This window comes from Geotrypetes seraphini, chromosome 6 (assembly GCF_902459505.1).
Source record: "Geotrypetes seraphini chromosome 6, aGeoSer1.1, whole genome shotgun sequence".
In the NCBI taxonomy this organism is placed as follows: Eukaryota; Metazoa; Chordata; class Amphibia; order Gymnophiona; family Dermophiidae; genus Geotrypetes; species Geotrypetes seraphini.
The window spans coordinates 16,501,436-16,520,858 of record NC_047089.1 but is presented as its reverse complement, the minus strand read 5'-3'; the positions used below and the strand labels follow the sequence as shown (position 1 = coordinate 16,520,858).

General features: G+C 44.2%; 1 protein-coding gene across 5 annotated transcripts in view; it reads left to right on the top strand.

The window, feature by feature from the left end:
• Positions 1 to 19,423, top strand: part of ALG8 (ALG8 alpha-1,3-glucosyltransferase) — a 63,210-nt gene that overhangs the window by 16,230 nt on the left and 27,557 nt on the right. For 4 of the 5 annotated variants that reach the window (XM_033950253.1, XM_033950254.1, XM_033950257.1 and 1 more), the window contains 2 exons: positions 4,400 to 4,509; positions 8,935 to 9,002. In XM_033950253.1, the coding sequence (XP_033806144.1) occupies positions 4,400 to 4,509; positions 8,935 to 9,002 (178 nt within the window). The remainder of the gene's footprint in view (positions 1 to 4,399; positions 4,510 to 8,934; positions 9,003 to 19,423) is intronic. The other variant, XM_033950255.1, reaches the window with a different exon arrangement.

Sequence of the window (19,423 nt, the reverse complement as noted above, 5' to 3'; positions counted from 1 at the left end):
ACTCTTTGAGATTCTAGAATCTTGTTACTCTCTGGGGTTCCGGAATCTTTCTATTCTTTGAGATTCTGAATGGAATGTTGCTACTCTTTGGGATTCTAGAATCTTGTTACTCTCTGGGGTTCCGGAATCTTTCTATTCTTTGAGATTCTGAATGGAATGTTGCTACTCTTTGAGATTCTAGAATCTTGTTACTCTCTGGGGTTCCGGAATCTTTCTATTCTTTGAGATTCTGAATGGAATGTTGCTACTCTTTGGGATTCTAGAATCTTGTTACTCTCTGGGGTTCCGGAATCTTTCTATTCTTTGAGATTCTGAATGGAATGTTGCTACTCTTTGAGATTCTAGAATCTTGTTACTCTCTGGGGTTCCGGAATCTTTCTATTCTTTGAGATTCTGAATGGAATGTTGCTACTCTTTGGGATTCTAGAATCTTGTTACTCTTTGGGATTCCGGAATCTTTCTATTCTTTGAGGTTCTGTATGGAATGTTGCTACTCCTTGGGTTTTGGCCAGATACTAGTGACCTGGATTGGCCACCGTGAGAACGAGCTACTGGGCTTGATGGACCATTGATCTGACCCAGTAAGGCTATTTTTATGGTCTTAGTATGAATTGGCTTACTCAGATTTTATGCATTATTGGCAGGGAGGAGTGGGGGATCAAGGCACACATTTGGAAGAGATTGTCTTGAAACAAGGGAGAGTAAGAGGTTACTATGAAACCTTTATGGGGGACCTACTGCTTGACTGGGCAGAGAAACTGGTTTTTGTTAAGGCATGGGTGAAGAACTACTGGAACAAGAAAGGGCCAGAATATGAGTCAACGATTAAAGTATTTTTTTTGGGGGGGGCCCAACTTTAGTAAAATTGCGATAGCATTCTGTATATACCGGTAACCCTGGAGAGGGCCCAGAAATGGTGTGGTTAGGACCATGGAGAGTGCTGACTGGGGCTTAGAGCAAATTGGGGCATTCCTACCACACATAGAGACCTCCCCACCCAAAAAAAAAAGATTCCGTAGTTTTGGAAATGGATAGTGTGGATTTAGTAATAGGTCAGCCTTCAAAATTGGGACTAGTCTAAAAATGTGTCTGCCAATGGAAATTCCTATAGACAATATGGATTTCGGCAAATTTTTAATTTATTTATTCAAGATTTGCTGTACTGCTTTAACCATCAAGTAGAACTAAGATAAAATGTCAGGAAGAGAACTCCATTAATAGACTGGAAAGAGAGAACAAACATACCATCAGGGAAAACAGGAAGCCATCATATACCTGCACAATGCCAGACTCGAGAGGGGAAAGCATGGTCAAAGCACCTTTCTCCTGTGTTGTTTCAAAAGATATCCCATTCCCAGTCAACTATTTCAACTTCAAACATCTAAAAACAGGAAAACTACTCCAAAAATCAGCTCACATGTCAAAATCAAGAAATGTAGGTACTAATCAACTGAAATAGCTAGTAATAGAATCTGGTAGCGTGTTCCACAGCGAGGGACTTAAATAACAAAAGGCTTGCTGTCTAGTTGAAGGTCAGTCTAACTGTTTGAAGTTTAGAAAGCTTTAGTAAACACAGTTGAGAAGGACGCAAAAGAAAGCTTTATTGATCTGGCCTAGCAAGTACACTTGAAAGAAATACTGGTGCATTAAGTGAAAAGCCTTGAAGTTTTGAGAGCAATGCATGTGATGACAAAAGTGGCACCCTTCTACATGCTCTTAAAGATGGCATGGGAACCAAAAAAATTCTTTCTTAATAATACCACTCGGTTTTATTTATACACTAGTCTTTAAGCCAGTTACATTAACGGGTGCTAGAATAGATGTGTCTGTCTTTCTTTCTGTCTCTCTCTCTCTCCTTGGTCGCTGTCTGTCTGTCTGTCTTTTTTTCTTTGTCTCTCTCTCTTTGGCCGCAGGCTGTCTGTCTGTCTGTCTCTCTGGCCCCTGTCTGTCTAATTCTTTCTATCTGTGTCTCTCCCTGGCCCCCTGTCTGTCTTTCTTTCTCGCTCATTGGCTGCTGCCTGTCTGTCTCTCTGGCCCCCTGTCTGTTTGTCATTCTGTCTGTGTCTCTCCCTGTCCCCTTGCCTATCTCTCTCTAGCCCCCCGAGCAAACCAAGATTGCTGCCTGCCCCCCAGCACAACCCTCCCCCCAAAGCAGCCCCTTTTCCCTCTCCCTCTCCACTTCCCTGTGCAGCAGTAGCAACCGGACGCCTCGCAGCACCTCGAAGGACACCCTCCTTCTGTTGCTCTCATCGCCGCATGCGCCGCAAGCCAACGCACGCCACACACGCCGCAAGCCACAAATCGAACACGGCCACGGAGTCACAAATCACGCTGTCAGGGATCACGGCGTTGTAAGTGCACATGCGTGCTTAGGGTTTTATTATAGAGGATTTATATCATGAGTGTGTTCATGCAAAATATAGTCAAATATAAAATGTGGAATATAATATGGTCTTCAGTAGTCACAACTCCAAAAAACTATAAAGGAGTTGGAAACTTGATATCCCAAAAGGGTTTAATAAGTGTGATACATCCTTGGACCTATTAAATAATAATAATGTGCAAAATCACCACAAAAATGTTCGTAAACACACCTGACTAACACTTAGGGCTCCTTTTATCAAGCTGCGCGCGACTTTTCATCACACGTTAACCCCTGCGCTGGCCAAAAACTACCGCCTGCTCAAGAGGCGGCAGTAACAGCTAGCGAGGCCGGCGGTTTAGCGCCCGTTAAACAGCTAGCGTGGCTTGGTAAAAGGAGCCCTTAGCCCTGTGGGTAAAACGCAAAAGTTTTTTGCAGAACAAGATGAGTCAGAAGGGAGAAAGAACTCCTAATCTAACAATCAGCATGTGGAGAAACAATATCCGTTCTGGGAGTACAAAAAAGTACTTATCTCCACTGGTGAAGATGGCAATCAAAATGTGCCTTTCAAAGTCCGTGCTGGAATTCAGCTCTACAGAGCTCCGTTGCAGAGGCAACAGCCTCCTTCCTCAGGAGCAAACGCACTGGAAGGTGGCAATGTACGCCGAGAGAGTAGTCATGAAACTCCAAGTGGCTGGAACAATATGGCACTTTGGCGTAGCATACGCCTACGATAACCCTGCAGATCAAGGAAAAACGTGATGAGATCATCCTCTGCATCATAGCATGAATATGCTCAAATTCAAAAAAAGTTCATGAACTTAAACAAGAAAAAAGGGGGGGAGAAAATGAATGTTTTATGTATTAATTGTGTATTTAAAGTGCGTTCTGTGTAGTGTTTATGTTAAATTAATTGTATTGCACTGTCAAAGTTTGAAAATCAATAAAGATATTAACAAAAAAAAGAAAAATTATTATATTTTTTAAAACATCTAAAAAAAAGGTTAAATGTAATGTAATGTAATTTATTTCTTATATACCGCTACATCCGTTAGGTTCTAAGCGGTTTGAAGAAAATATACATTAAGATTATAAATGAGAAGTAAGAAGGTACTTAAAAAATTCCCTTACTGTCTCGAAGGCTCACAATCTAACTAAAGTACCTGGAAATTAATAAAGAAGAGAAAATAAAGAGGGTTGAAAAAAGAAAAATTCTATGTGAACTTATAGGATGGAAATTAAACTGACAGTGAAGAACTGTATGAAAAATACATATGGAATGCAGTTAGAGAGAGTAGGTTACAATCTATTGATGGTATTTGTTTAATTGGAAGGTGTTAAGGTGGGTAATTTGGGGGAAGGTTATCTGAAGGTAGGTGAATAGAATGTCGCTCTATCATATCATTTAACCCATTTGGTTGTACACAGTTCTAAGTAAATATCCAATATTGCTCCCGAACTGTCAATCGTTCAGTTTTGTTGCCACAATAATTGTCAGGCATTTGTTCTATCACCTGCCATTTAAGATCTTGAAAAGTATGTTGAAGTTGCTGGCAATGTGGAACCATCGGAGCTGATTGTGTCCCTGTGTCTATCCTGCTTTGGTGTTCTATTAACCGGGTCCGTATTTGACGTTGAATACGACCTACGTAAATAAGAGAACAAGGACATATGATTATTTAGACAACCCAGCTCGATTTACCTTTAGCTGTAGTTCTGCGAGTGTAAGTGATGGAAGTACTGGGATTTGTCCAATGAGTAAGCATTAATGACACATCTCACATTGGCTGCATGGTGAACGCGAACCTAGATTGACAGTGATGCGAGCATGTGACCTAAATGTAGAGTGAATCAGCTGATCACCAGTGTTCTTAGGTCGAGTATATGCGACGCATGGAACATCCTGAAACACTGAAGACGGCATTGCACTGAAGTGAAATGCTGCTAATGTTTGCAAAAGCCTTGCAAGTATACATTGTTTTAAACAATACAAGTATCTTTATTGACTGTTATCATCTTTCTCTGATTTTGGTTCAGATGCTGCAAAACAATAGACGGCAAGAGAGCCAAACAAAATGTTCTGGACCAACCTGCATTTATCCTGGCCGTCCTGCTCTTGTGGAACTTTGGTTTGTTAATTGTAGATCATATCCTTTCATAAGACTGTCTCAGCTGGTCTAGCTCCACTCGCCTTACCCTTATAAGATACAGAGTAATTTTAGAACTGGGCACCTAGGCAGGGAAGGCACAAGGGCACATTAATTGCAGCTGTTCTTTAAGCACCCTTTGTAGGCTTACAGAACTGTGTGTATGTATGTGCCAGTAAGACAAAGTCATTTTCATGTACAGTGGTACCTCGGTTTACGAGTGCACCGGTTTGCGAGTGTTTTGCAAGACGAGCAAAACATTCGTAAAATCGGCGCTTCGATTTGCGAGCGCCCCCCCCGCGATCCGGCACCCCCCCCTGACCTGAGGTCCCCCCAACCCACCCGAACCCTATTCTTGCTTTTCTGTAGCTCTGCAGCGACATCGGCACTAGCATGTCCTGTGCGTGGTGCCGGTGCTGAAGATCTGCTTCCTGTGCAAGGCCTGAGAGTTCACATCAAACGTGAACTCTCAAGGCCCAGCACAGGAAACAGATCTTCAGGCACCGGCACCACACACAGGACATGCTGGTGCTGGTGCCGGTGCCGCTGCGGAGGCTACAGAAAAGTAAGAAGAGGGTTCGGGTGGGTTGGGGAGACCTCAGGTCGCGGGGGGGGTGCCCGATGGCGGCAGGAGGGGTGCCAGATCGCGGGGGGGGGTGCCGGTTTGCGGGGGGGGGGCCTTCGGGGGGAGCAATGCCGGTTCTCGTAGGGGGGGAGCAGCGCTGCTGGCCTCGGGGGGGGGGGAGGTGGGGGGTGGAAACATATCAAAGCAAGTTTCCCTTACTTCCTATGGGGAAACTTGCTTTGATATACGAGCATTTTGGATTACGAGCATGCTCCTGGAACGGATTATGCTCGTAATCCAAGGTACCGCTGTATTTTATAAAATATGCACCAGGGTAGAAGTTCAAATGAAGGACTCCTACGTAAAATACTTTAAAAAAAAAAAAGGAGGAATCCACCAAAAAAGAGAGAGGATAGCTACAAAGGGTGCTTGCCTTCCCTGGGCCCCCATTCTTTGTCCACATGCACCCCCCATACAGTTGCCCAGTAATGCCTTAATTCTATATATGGCACTAAAAATTGCGTGCAGAAATGTGGACTTGTGTGCAATTTAATTGTGCTGATGTTTGAGCACTAACAGTCAATTATTGGCACTAGAAGTTAAATTTACGCATGCATATTTAGGCGTCTGGATCTGTGTGTAAAGGGGGTATGGCCATGGGCAGAATGGAGGCATTCCTGGAATTTGCGCACGGTGTTACAGAATAAGGGGGAGGGGGGATTTACGCCTAATTTGAGCGTGAGAACTTATGCCGGGTTTCAGTTGTAAATCCTCCTACCCAAATTTGAGTGCGGGTCCTGGCGCTAAGTGCTCGTCTGCAAACAGCACCCAATTCCGAGCGCCATTCATAGGATAGGGCTTGGCACTACTTTTTCTCGGCGCCATACTGTATATAGAATTTAGCTCTATGCTGATAAAATACTGCTTAGCTCCTGGCCAGCACCTATATCTGTGAGTGTTACATTCTCTCACGTAAGCAGTGGCGTAGTAAGGAGGGAGAGGGGCGGTTTGCCCCAGGTACTGTCTTGGTGGGGGCACCAGCACCCATCCTCCTGTCCGCCCCCTTGCTCCTTCCCACTCCTCCTCCGCCACGTGCCTTCATTCCCCCTCCCCCCATACTTCTAGCTTTTCGGCCACACGAGCCTCAAATCCAACCCGCTGCTCGCGCCAGCGTTGGCTCTCTGACGTCACTTCCAGGTCCCGTGCCAAGAAAGTGGCGGAGGGAGAGCAGATGCCGACGCGGGAAGCAGGGTTTGTGATGCTGCTCGCACCAGGAAAGTTAAAGAGGTTACAGGGGAAGGGAAAGGGCACACGCTTGTGCAGGGGGTTGGGGGGGCAAAGAGAATAGATGAGGGATGCCACCGCCTCGGGTGCCTCTCGCCCTCACTGCGCCACTGCATGTAAGTGCTTGTCTTCTATTATCTTAGCATGCAAATCGAACTTCTATTTAAGCCCAAATATTCCAGAATTAGGAGGTCAGAATTTTCTTTGTTTCTCTGGCCCAAGCCCTGTCAAATAACATCATCCTACGAAACGTGTTGGTGGGGCGTAGTGTAACAGCGACATTGCACTAACAAGCTAAGTTATCTAGGGCAGTGTTCTTCAACCACCAGTCCATGGACCAGTGCCGGTCCACAGAAATTTCCTGCCGGTCCACAGGGCCAGCACGTGCATCAGACCCAAAACAGTTCTTCAGCCACCAGTCCACGGTGCGATTGATGTGGCGTTATCTTCGAGCCAGCTCCCTCTTCCTAACTGATTCAGTGCACAAAGCCACGGGCAGTGGCTCCTATGGGCATCCTGCGCCTGAACCGGAAGCCTTCTCTCTGGCATTGCAACGTCAGAGGGAAGGCTTCCAGATGAGGCACGGGACGTGCAAGGTGCAATTAGTACTATTATGGGGGCAAGGTCTGGGGTGGAGATTGGGTGGAGATGGGCGGGGTCTGGCCCACGACTTAGCTCAGTGTTCTTCAGCCACCAGTCCACGGATCGATGCCGGTCCACAGAATAATTCTTTTATTTCTGTCAGTCCATAGGTGTAAAAAGGTTGAAAAACACTGATCTAGGGGATAAGGAATTTTCAGTATACTACTTGAAAATGAATTAGAAAGAATGATAAGTTATTGAAATGAATGAGATGACTAAGAAAACATATGGAAGAGATAAAAAATCCAATGAATTGAGATTTTGGAAATGACTTTGAAGATGTTATTTTAGTATATTTATTTATTTATTAAAGAGCACAGAAACAGTATGAAAAATTAGAAGTAGAAACAGTGTGAAGAATACAAAAAAAGAGAAAATAAAGAGATTAGAATAGAGGACACATTTGGGTGAGCTAGTGACGACTGCTGCCACACTGTACTGCAGGAATCAACAGCGGACAAGTGGCATTCTGAGATTCCCCTTGTGTCTTTTAAAAGTATTATAAGCTGCTTCATAAGGCATGATATAAATTTAAACAATATTTTGAAAAACCTTTGAGTCCTTAGAGAATGCCAGTTGCAGGTAAGCAACTTGGCTTTACTGTGCTGTGAAGACTTTTTTCTTTGCTTGGAGATGATGTAATTATCTCTACCAGTGTCTTCAAGTTCTTGAAAAGGTGCTTCAAAACCTCTAGAAGAAACTGATTGAAATGAAAATTCCAAGCAGTATTCCATAAATGCTCTAGAATCAAGAATGTCCAACTCTGGCCCTTGCCAGTTGGGTTTTCCACAGTGAATGTGCATGAGATCTTATTTGCTTACAATGGAGGCAGTGCTTGCAAATAGGTCTCGTTGGCTTGCGGCCCTCAAGGACCAAAGTTGGACACCCTGCTCTATATGGAAGTGTTAAACAACAACAACAAAAAAAAAAAGCACAAAGGACCTCAATGCAAAGGGACTTATCTTTATTGACCCAGTACGAGCTGTGTTTGGCATACGATGCCTGAATCAGTGGTTGGCCAACGAGCAAACTTTGGGGATCAGAGTCAGTCCTAAAGCCTGCTGAAGTAACACAGGACTTTGGGATTGCTCTCTGTGCTTCGCCTTTAGGGCTGATTCTGATCAAGTTGTGGTAAACGCATTTTGCTCATTGGCCGACCCCCTAATGCAGGCGCTGTGCTCCAAAACACAGCTCCCGTTGGGTCAAAAAGGCAAGTCCCTGTTCATTGAGGTCCTTTGTGCTTTCTTTGCTCTGTTGTCTTTGATGTGCTCTGTCCCTCTCTGTGCTGCTCACTAGATGAAAGTGTCATTCACCTACACAGAATTGTTAAGCCAGGGGAGTATTTTGGGCCAGATTCTATAAATTGCGCTTAACCACGCCTACATTGTAGGCGCTACTCCATGCAGTTGTCAATCCACTGCTAGGCACCGTTTGTAGAATCACGTCTAGCGGCGTCTAAATGAATTTGGGCTAGGCCTAATTTACCAGTGCCTAACTCGAAGGCCTAGTGACATCTAAATTGACCATACCTATTCTCCGCCCCTAACCAAGTCTGCTTTTCAGGTAGGTGTCGTTAGGCATCGGAGGATGGACTTAGGCGTCACTAAGCGCTGCTCTGAGTTCTGTGCGGAACTCTTAATTGTTTTAATTAAAAAAATAATTATAATGATAATAATAAATTTATCAATTAACTTTGGCATGGTCAATTACTACACCTTTTAAACTAATTGGCAGAATTTGGGTTGCGTGTGGATTTTACTTAAGTGTTGCTAGGGGTCCACAATTAGGGTACCTAGCAACGCCTAACATTTATAGAATCTGGCCCTTTATCCATTGATTGCTTCATGGTCGTGTCTTGCTAAGTGCCTTACTCCCAGGGGGTGGTAGCGGTAAATCGAAGATTTTCTGTACTCCTTCCTTCACTCTGTATTCAGATATCCATTTTCAGTACAATGGCTTCTTGTTTGGATTGATGCTTCTGTCAGTTGCGCGATTATCTCAGGTAATTAGAATAATCCAGAAATTACCATGTTGAAAGCCTCTGTTATGCTTTTGACTAGAGCAGTATTTCTCAACCTAGTCATCAGACGCACCCAGCCAGTCAGGTTTTCAGATTATCCACAATTTATACGAGGGAAAATCAAAAATTAAAGGCATTTGTTAAATTCTATAGATAACCAGAGCACAGTTAGCGAAATGCAACATATGTACTCGTACATTGCCTGTACACCGTCAGATATTAATAATAATAATAATAATAATAACTTTATTCTTATATACCGCCAACAATCTTGCGACTTCTAGGCGGTTTACAGTGAGGTGAAACTGTACAGTCAGTGAATTACAGAGTATAACAGTGACCATCTGATATTAACAACATTAATAATAACAACAGTTTATATACTGCCGGACCGGGAAGTTCCGTGCTATTTACGATGAGTTAGAAAAGTTTCATTAATTGATTGGGACATTCATAGTTTAGAGATTAGAGGTTAACAGTTTGCAAGATCAGATATGGGGTGGAATTACGAAGGGGGCTATTGTCCTTGTTCGTTACCTATGTAATTCAAGAACAGGTATGTTTTTTTAGGTGTCTCCTAAATTCGCTATAGTTGTTCGAGTGTGTGATTAGTTTTCCTAGGTCTTTGCCCCATAAGGCTGCTTGGTACGATAGAAGTTGTTGATGGTGTCTCTTATATTTGCATCCTCTAGCCCACAGGTGTCAAAGTCGGTCCTCGACGGTCCGGAATCCAGTCGGGTTTTCAGGATTTCCCCAATGAATATGCATGAGATCTATGTGCATGCACTGCTTTCAAAGCATATTCATTGGGGAAATCCTGAAAACCCGACTGGATTACGGCCCTCGAGGAGGGACTTTGACCCTAGCCGGTGGGGAAACAAATTTCAGGTGTGTTCTTCTCTCATGTCTGTTCGTTGGGAATGAGAAGAGGTCTATTATGTATTTAGGGGCTAGACCTGATAATACCTTATTGACTCAGTATAGTCATAGCACTGTGAGTCAATGAAAGGTTTGCTTGGGTAAAAAGGGTTTAAAACGGGAAGAACAGGTGTAACTGACGAAGGCCGTTCATCAATATCGCACACACAAGAGCACATTGACAGGACAGTTGCCTTGATTAGAGAAGAACAGATAACGGTGTCTCCATTGGCTGCAAATTTGGATATCGGCTATGGATCTGCATTTGTTATAATGCATGATGACTTGGGAAACAGAACATAAGAATTGCTGCTGCTGCTGGGTCAGACCAGTGGTCCATCCTGCCCAGCAGTTTGCTCACGCGGCGGCCCTCTGGTCAAGGACCTGAGCCGTCACCGAGACTAGCCTTACCTGCGTACGTTCTGGTCTAGCAGGAACTTATCTAACTTTGTCTTGAATCCCTGGAGGGTGTTTTCCCCTATAAACTCCCCTATAGACTCCGGAAGAGCGTTCCAGATTTCTACCACTCTCTGGGTGAAGAAGAACTTCCTTACGTTCGTACGGAATCTATCCCCTTTCAACTTTAGAGAGTTCCCTCTCGTTCTCCCTACCTTGGAGAGGGTGAACAACCTGTCCTTATCTACTAAGTCTATTCCCTTCAGTACTTTGAATGTTTCGATCATGTCCCCTCTCAATCTCCTCTGTTCGAGGGAGAAAAGGCCCAGTTTCTCTAATCTTTCACTGTACGGAAACTCCTCCAGCCCCTTAACCATCTTAGTCGCCCTTCTCTGGACCCTTTCGAGTAGCATCATGTCCTTCTTCATGTATGACAACCAGGACCGTCTCTGCACAATGAGATCCCAAACAGCTTACTGGTCTACACAAGCAACAGCGTGTGGAAGTTGCGACTCAGTTCCTGAGACGGTTTGAAGAAGATCCGAGTATTCTGGAGAGAACTGTCGCCAGCTACGAGACATGGGTGCATCGCTGTGACCCGGAGAGCAAAAGACAGAGCACAATGAAGTAAAGGAAGCCGGTGCTCACCTGGCTTCAGGAGCAGCCAAAAAACCTCTTCTCTGCAGGAATGCAGAAGCTAGATGAACGATACAACAAATGCATCGTCTTGGGGCCGAAACAGTCTCAACCTGTTCTCGAACTTTAAATGGGTAGAAGTCCGGTTCGTTGGCTTGGAGCCAGGTATGGAATGTGAGCGCCTGGTGGACCACTTTTGGTAAGCAGGACGGGCGCTGCGAGATGAACCGAATACCAATGCTTATCGGACCCTAGAAAAGGTGGAAAAGTGATACGTTCAGTTGCTCTCAGTTATTTCTATTAAATCTGTTAAATGTGTTTTGCCTTTACTTTTTGATTTATCCTCGTATATTCACTGCCTTTTTGGTTTTCAAATTCTCTTCCTATATTTAAGTTCTTGTAAACTGTGCCGAGCTCCACATCTGTGGAGAAGAGGCGGTATATAAACTTAAGGCTTAGTTTAGTTTAGTTTAAATTTCCTGGAAACCCAATTGACTAGGTATGTCCCGAGAAGCAGATTGAGAAGCACTAGTCTAGAACCCTTTGTGGGATTTGTGTTGGCAGAAAAGACTAATGGGTGGAAGCAGTGGCATAGGAAGGTGGGGGAGGGGAGTGGTCCCCCCCCCCGGGTGCCAGCCACCGTCCTCCTCTCTGCCCCCTGCTCCTTTCCACTCTTTCCTGCGCCGCGCATGCCTTCACTTGCCCCCTCACCGTACCTCTAGCTCTGAGGCGTGAGCAAGTTCAACCTGCTGTTAGCGCCAGCTTCGGTTCTCCCTATGACATTACTTCCAGGTCCCGCGCCTAAGTACTGATGTCAGAGGGAGAGCTGACTCCAAAGTGAACAGCAAATTGGTGATGCTGCTCGAAGGGGCGCGCGGCAGGGGGGTGGGTGGGGAATGAGGGAGCAAGGGATGGAGTAGAGGACGGGGGAGGGACGCCACCACCCCTGGGTGCCTCTCACCCTCGCTACGCCCGCCACTGGGTGGAAGCAGTTGTAATTCATGGGGCTGCTAGGTCATTACAGCACAGATAATTTTTTATAGGTTGGATAGTGTTTTTCATCTAAGCCATTCTGAGTTTGTTTTACATACAGTATGTCCATTAGCATCGTTGCTTTCTTAGCTACCATGAAAGCGGAGTGGAAGTAGGTGGAATTGCCATGTGAGTTTTGGTGACCAGTCATCTTGTTGAGTGTTTCATTTGTACCAGCCCGGTGTTTCCGTGGTAACACTGCAAAGTGCTGTGCAAATGAACCAGGATTTTCTTCCCATCTTAGGTATTCTCTTTGCAAGCCAGCCAGGTCTGGGGTGTTATGCAAAGGCAGCACCCACAGTTCATGAGGAGATGTCATAGTCATTGCACTGTAGTACCACCTTGTGGCCAAATTAAGGGAACACAGTTAAAAGTTATCAAAAGAGCCTTGGTACATGGCCCCCAGCTAAGGCTTGCTATTGCAGTGACTGGACTAAGAGCAGGGATCTCAAAGTCCCTCCTTGAGGGCCGCACTCCAGTTGGGTTTTCAGGATTTCCCCAATGAATATGCATTGAAAGCAGTGCATGCACATAGATCTCATGCATATTCATTGGGGAAATCCTGAAAACCCGACTGGATTGCGGCCCTCGAGGAGGGACTTTGACACCCCTGATTAAGAGTATTGAGAGGGGGCTATAAAAAAAAAAAATTCTCAGGTAACTGCAAATGCGAAAGTTCTTAAGGTTTGGATCCCAGCTCCGGTTTTAATTTAATATGGAAGCTCAAAAAAGCAAGAAGAAAGCTTGTGTGTTGGTCTGACAGCTTAGGGGAGAGTGTGACGCAGTGGTTAAAGCTCAGCACCCTGAGGTTGTGGGTTCAAATCCCACCCTGCTCCTTGTGACCCTGGGCAAGTCACTTAATCCCCTCATTGCCCCGGGTACATTAGATAGATTGTGAGAGGGATAAATGCTCAAGTACCTGAATAAATTCATGTAAACCGTTCTGAGCTCCCCTGGGAGAATGGTATAGAATTTTGAATAAATAAATAAATTAGTGGACACTTTGTATGTTGCAGTGTAAGAAAACTGGATTTGATTCTCAAGGCTGGTTTCTGTTCTTGTGGTCTATTTTGACTGCTGCAGAAAGGCAAACCCTAGTGACCAAAATTAGGGTTCATACATACCACGTAACAAAAATTGTTGAGTACAAGCAGCCCCGGCTGAAAATGGTCATGTGATACTAGGTTAGAATGGGGGGGGGGGGGTTTACAGAGGGATAAAATAGAAAAAAAAAAAACACGGGTAGTTAAAATTTAATGGCATGGCTTAGTAGAAGCTGGTTCCAGATGAACAGGAAACACAGAGGAAGAGAAAGTACCTGACCCCCCCCCAAAAAAAAAATAAATTATATTCTCTGGTACTTCCTGAGGATCCAAGAACACTGACATTGACACTTCCTGTGTTTCAGGATCCTTGGCAAGCACCACTTTGGCAAAGAGAGAGCTGCTGCTAATCCGCTTATGCCCTTGGAAATAGGCAATAAACAGGTAAAATCTTAAAACCAACTTCTTGAAAAGCAAAGCAGTTTAAGCAAAAAAGTCATCATTTTTTTAAGTCATTGTATTTGATGTTACTATAATCGGGGCTGCAAGGGAGTATGTCTTCTAAAGGCATTCTTAAACGAGAAGGTAGCCGTATGCAGAATCTGGCCGATGGCGCCTAGTTTAAGCTTCATTTATTGTTTGATTGCATCTGAAAAACAGGTTTGGCTTTTATTGATCCTTTGCAATCAGAAGACTTTCTACAGGGGAAGAACATTTTATATGTCTCTCTTTAGTTTTCTGATTTAGAAAGTGTGTTTAGATTTGGCATTCTCTGTTTCAGAGCTAGAAAGTCCTCTCTTGAGTTGTGGGCTTTGTCTATCCCCTCCCCCCCCCTTTTTTTTTTTTTTTACCAAACCGCAAAAGCAGTTTTTAGCGCAGGGAGCCACGCTGAATGCTATGCGCTGCTCCCGACGCTCATAGAGTTCCTATGAGCGTCGGCGCAACATTCCACACGGCTCCCTGCGCTAAAAACCACTATCGCGGTTTAGTAAAAGGGAAGGGGGTATGTTAACTGTGCTAGCCAGTTAGTGTGCACTAATCATAATGCTTCCAGGTCTGTGCCGCACCCCCTTAGGGAAAGATGCTTAGAAAATAAACCAAAACAAAAGACAGTCAATACACTATTTATTTTATATAATGGATCCTCAGATGGCCACCATGAGCTCAATCGGGATTATACAGCCAAATTCTTCATAGGTCCAAATAATAATTTAATTTTTCTTATATTGCTAAATTTTCTATTTATCTGTTCATCATAAAAACTGAATCTTGTTCATTGAGTCAAAAGACACTTATCTGATATTTGAACACTAAGGACTACCTCTCTCTACATAACAGTGTTTCAGATTTCTTCCTCAAGATCGAGGCATCTCACATTCCTCATTTCATTTTTAAAGCACTACAAAAACAAACAAACCAAAAACAGCACAAAAGGCCTTCAATTGTGGGCAATCATGCCAGCACAACCTGTGAGCATTTTATTAAAAAACGGCAGAAGAACTGGACAAGTGTAAAGGTTTTGGGGTTTTTTTCAACTGTAGCAAATACAGACTGAGTTGATGGAGATGGGAGTACACTTCTCCCTCCGTATTCGCTGTGATAGGGGATTAACAGAACCGCAAATACAGAAAAACCGCGAACAACTTTTTCATATGTTATTCGCTGTTTTCTATTAAAAACCATCGTGAATACGGTGAAACCGCGAACAACATGGTGGGAGACCTGGCATGTTCCTGAAGGAGAGGCAAAACACAGTGAAGAAAGTGCCGGGAAGCTGATGTAATTTGGGGGGGTGGAGCCAGCAAGCTAAAACTGAATAATCGAAACCGCGAATACAAAGGGAGAAGTGTAATATTAGAGCGGCACCTCACCTAGGATCAACATGCAGATTTGTTAGTTAGAAGATGCGTCTCGGCTTTATGGAAACTCCGAACCATCAAGAAATATTTTGATGTCGCATTGTTCCGCTTGTTAGTCCAATCATCTATTTTAAGTATTCTTGACTATTGTAACATAATTTATCTGGGTACCTATAAGAAAACTTTTAAAAGATTACGAGTTGTACAAAATTCAGCTGTACGGTTGATTTTTGGTTTGTAAAAATGGGAGCACATCAGTCCCTATTACCAAAAATTACACTGGTTACCAATGGAGGCTAGAGTCCTGTTCAAATTTGCTTGTATCTGTTTTAAATCATTTTTTGGTATGTCTCCAGCCTACCTTGATTCTCATTTTCTCCTGGATTTTTCAAACAAGTCCACACGTAGAGTACATCTATTTGCATACCCCACTATAAAATCTTGTCATTTCAAGAGATTCTTCATAGAAACATAGAAGAAACATAGAAAGATGACGGCAGAAAAGGGCTATAGCCCATCAAGTCTGCCCACTCTACTGACCCACCCCATTAAGTCTGAGTACTAATGACTTAGTTCCTTAACTCGACCCTCGTAAGGATCCTACTAGGGCATCCCATTTATTCTTAAAGTCAATAACACTGGTGGCCTTGATCACCTGCTCTGGAAGCTTGTTCCAGTGATCTACAACCCTTTCTGTGAAGAAATACTTCCTTATGTCACTATCGAATTTCCCTCCTCTGAGTTTGAATGGATGCCCCCTTGTGACCGAGGGTCCCCTGAGAAAGAAGATGTCTTCTTCCACCTCGACACGTCCCGTGATGTATTTAAATGTCTCAATCATGTCCCCCCTCTCCCTGCGTTCCTCTAGAGTGTAGAGCTGCAATTTGTTTAGTCTTTCTTCGTACGAGAGACCCTTGAGCCCCGAGATCATCCTAGTGGCCATCCGCTGAACCGACTCAACTCTAAGCACGTCTTTACGGTAATGTGGCCTCCAGAATTGCACACAGTACTCCAGATGAGGTCTCACCATGGTTCTGTACAGTGGCATTATGACTTCAGATTTGCGGCTAACGAAGCTTCTATTGATACATCCCATCAGTTGCCTTGCTTTGGATGAGGCCTTCTCTACTTGTTTGGCGGTCTTCATGTCTGCACTGATGATTACTCCCAAGTCTCTTTCTTCTGAAGTCCTAGCTAGTGTTTCTCCATTTAAGGTGTAAGGTTTGCATGGATTTCTGCTACCGAGATGCATAGAACTCTTCTCAGAAGGGTCCAGAGAAGAGCAACTAAAATGGTTAAGGGGTTGGAGGAATTGCCGTATAGTGAGAGATTAGAGAAGCCGGGCCTATTCTCCCTTGAAAAGAGGAGACTGAGAGGGGACATGATAGAAACATTCAAGATAGTGAAGCGAATAGACTTAGTAGATAAAGGCAGGTTGTTCACCCTCTCCAAGGTAGAGAGAACGAGAGGGCACTCTCTAAAGTGAAAAGGGGATAGATTCCGTACAAACGTAAGGAAGTTCTTCTTCACCCAGAGAGTGGTAGAGAACTGGAACGCTCTTCCGGAGGCTGTTATAAGGGAAAACACCCTCCAGGGATTCAAGACAAGTGGCTCCTTTTATCAAGCTGCGCTAGTGGGGTTAACGCATGCGACGTTTTATCACGAGCTAACCCCTGCGCTGGCCAAAAACTACCGCCTGCTCAAGAGAAGGCGGCAGCGGCTAGCGGTTTAGCGCGGCTTAATAAAAGGAGCCCAAGGTTAGACCAGTTCCTGCTGAACCAGAACGAACACAGGTAGGGCTGGTCTCGGTTAGGGCACTGGTCTTTGACCTGGGGGCCGCCGCGTGAGCGGACTGCTGGGCACGATGGACCACTGGTCTGACCCAGCGGCGGCAATTCTTATGTTCAGGCAGCCAAAATGAATGATTGGCTAGGTAAAATTATTCCATGTGTTTCATCTTTCTATTGTTTTAGAAAATTAGTAAAAACGCAATTATTTGATGGATTTGTAACCTAAGTTTTTTTTACTGTTTTGTTAATTTGGTCTGTCGTTTATTCTATTATGATTCTGCACAATTCGCTGTTTCAGTTTCGCTTACTGTAAACCGCCTAGAACTGGCATGGTCTGGCTATATATAAGAATAAAATTGTTGTTATTATTATTATATAGACCCCTGACACAGGCGGGCACGCCGAATCATGGCCCGTGTCGGATCTTACAATAAATATACCGTATTTGCCGGCGTATAAGACGACTGGGCGTATAAGACGACCCCCCAACTTTTACAGTTAAAATATAGAGTTTGTTATATACTCGCCATATAAGACTACCCCTTCTTCCGCACACCTTCTGCACAACAAATAAAACTTAAAAGAACATCAGAATTTATTTCAACAATTTTAATTAATTCACTAAAGCTGAATAGAACAATAAACCCATGGGAGCTGCCATGCTATTTGTTTTCTAAACTGTTAACCAAACTGAAACTGTCAATGATAGAAGGAAGATAACACATAGAGGGAGAGAGCAAGTGCCGGGCAAGTCCCTAGCAAGTTTGCTGGCATGACAGTTTCCCTTTAATAGCCTTCAAAAGCCTCCTGTTCGCCCCCGCAACTTCCTTAAGGGCTAGACTCCACACACGGCCGCATGTGCGAGAGACGTAGTAAAGAGAAAAGGGGTGGGGCCAGAGCGCCGCTGCTTCCCGCTGCGCAGGATGAAGGAGATGGCACCCTTGTCACACTGATGTCCCGCCATGGCCCCGCTGATGTCCCGGCAGGTTTACTAGTACCGTAAGCACCGTAAGGAGGTAAGGAAGGAGATGTTAGGGCATGTAAAGTAAGGGCATGTAAACAGTACCCGGCGTATAAGACGACCCCCGACTTTGGGGAGGATTTTAAGGTACTGAAAAGTTGCCTTATACGCCGGCAAATACGGTATATTGATTGCCCACAACTTGAAGGCCTTATGTGCCGTTTTTTTGTTGTAGCGCTCGTAACAATGAAATGAAGAACGTGAGATGCCTCGATCCTGAGGAAGAAATCTGAAGCACTGTTATTTTTTTTGTTGTTTGATTTGTACTGTGTGTCCCTCTTCAGTGCTGACTGTTAGAGTGCTGACATTTTTATTCAACAGCGTATATAAAAATGATATCATGCAGAGTTTAGCTCACAGAAGCAAGAAAAATACCGCAGGACGCTTCAATGTGTTTGTGCAGTAGCCTGTTTTTAGGTACTAACTGTGCATTGAGGGCCTGATTTTATAAATGGCGCTTAAAAATTTAGCTCCGACTAAGTACAGCACTAAGCGTGACTCTGCAAGAAGTTAGGAGTGTTTTATGATATCACGTTTAGTGCAGCCTTCGGCATCGCTAGGCTTCCTAACTTAGGTGCACGAATCGTGTTTCATCCAACTGTGTTCAATACTGGTCGCCGTACCTCAAGAGGGACATGGCGGTACTCGAGGGAGTGCAGAGGAGGGCGACTAAGCTGATAAAAGGTATGGAAAATTTTTCATACGCTGACAGGTTAAAAATTTATTTATTTGGATTTTTATCCCGTCCTCCCAGTAGCTCAGAACGGTCTACAAATGAACATACACAGTGGGGAGTAATTAGACATATAAGTAGTACAACAGGTTTAGTGATTGGATTTATAGATTTTGGAGAGAATTAAATACAGGGAGAGTATAGCAGAAAGAGAGAAGGGGGAAATACAGTAGTTTAGTTTAAGGAAAGTTATATGCGTTTAGGTACAATTTGTTTGTGGAGAGAGTAAGAGAGGGTTATACTGGAGTTCGGGAAGGTGATAGGAGAGTGGAGGGGTGGGGCGTAAGGGGGGGAGAAGACAGAGGAGATCTGTAGTTGAAGAGGAGGGTCTTTATCGATTTACGGAATGTTGGGGCTGGGGCTGGGGCTGTTCTCCCTGGAGAAGAGGAGACTTAGAGGGGACATGATAGAAACCTTCAAAATCCTAAAGGGCATTGAGAAGGTGAATAAGGACAGATTCTTCAAACTGTGGGGAGCCACAAGCACTAGAGGTCACTCGGAGAAATTGAAAGGGGACAGGGTTAGAACAAATGCTAGGAAGTTCTTTTTTACCCAGAGGGTGGTGGACACATGGAACGCGCTTCCGGAGGAAGTGATAGGCCAGAACTCTGTACAGGGGTTCAAGGAAGGTTTGGATAGGTTCCTGGAGGATAAGGGGATAGAGGGGTACAGATAGAACTTGAGGTAGGTTATAGAAGTGGTCAGAAACCACTTCACAGGTCGCGGACCTGATGGGCCACCGCGGGAGATGACCGCTGGGCGGGATGGACCTCTGGTCTGACCCAGTGGAGGCAACTTCTTATGTTCTTATGTAACTGGCCTGCACCAGGAGTCAGACTGAATTAAAAAAAAAAAATCAATTTTTTTTTTTTATTTTTTTTATTTATTTATTTGATTATTCGTTATGTCTTAATAACAAATATTCATGAATGACCACAAAAGATACAAATTCCATATAAAGAACGACAAAACATA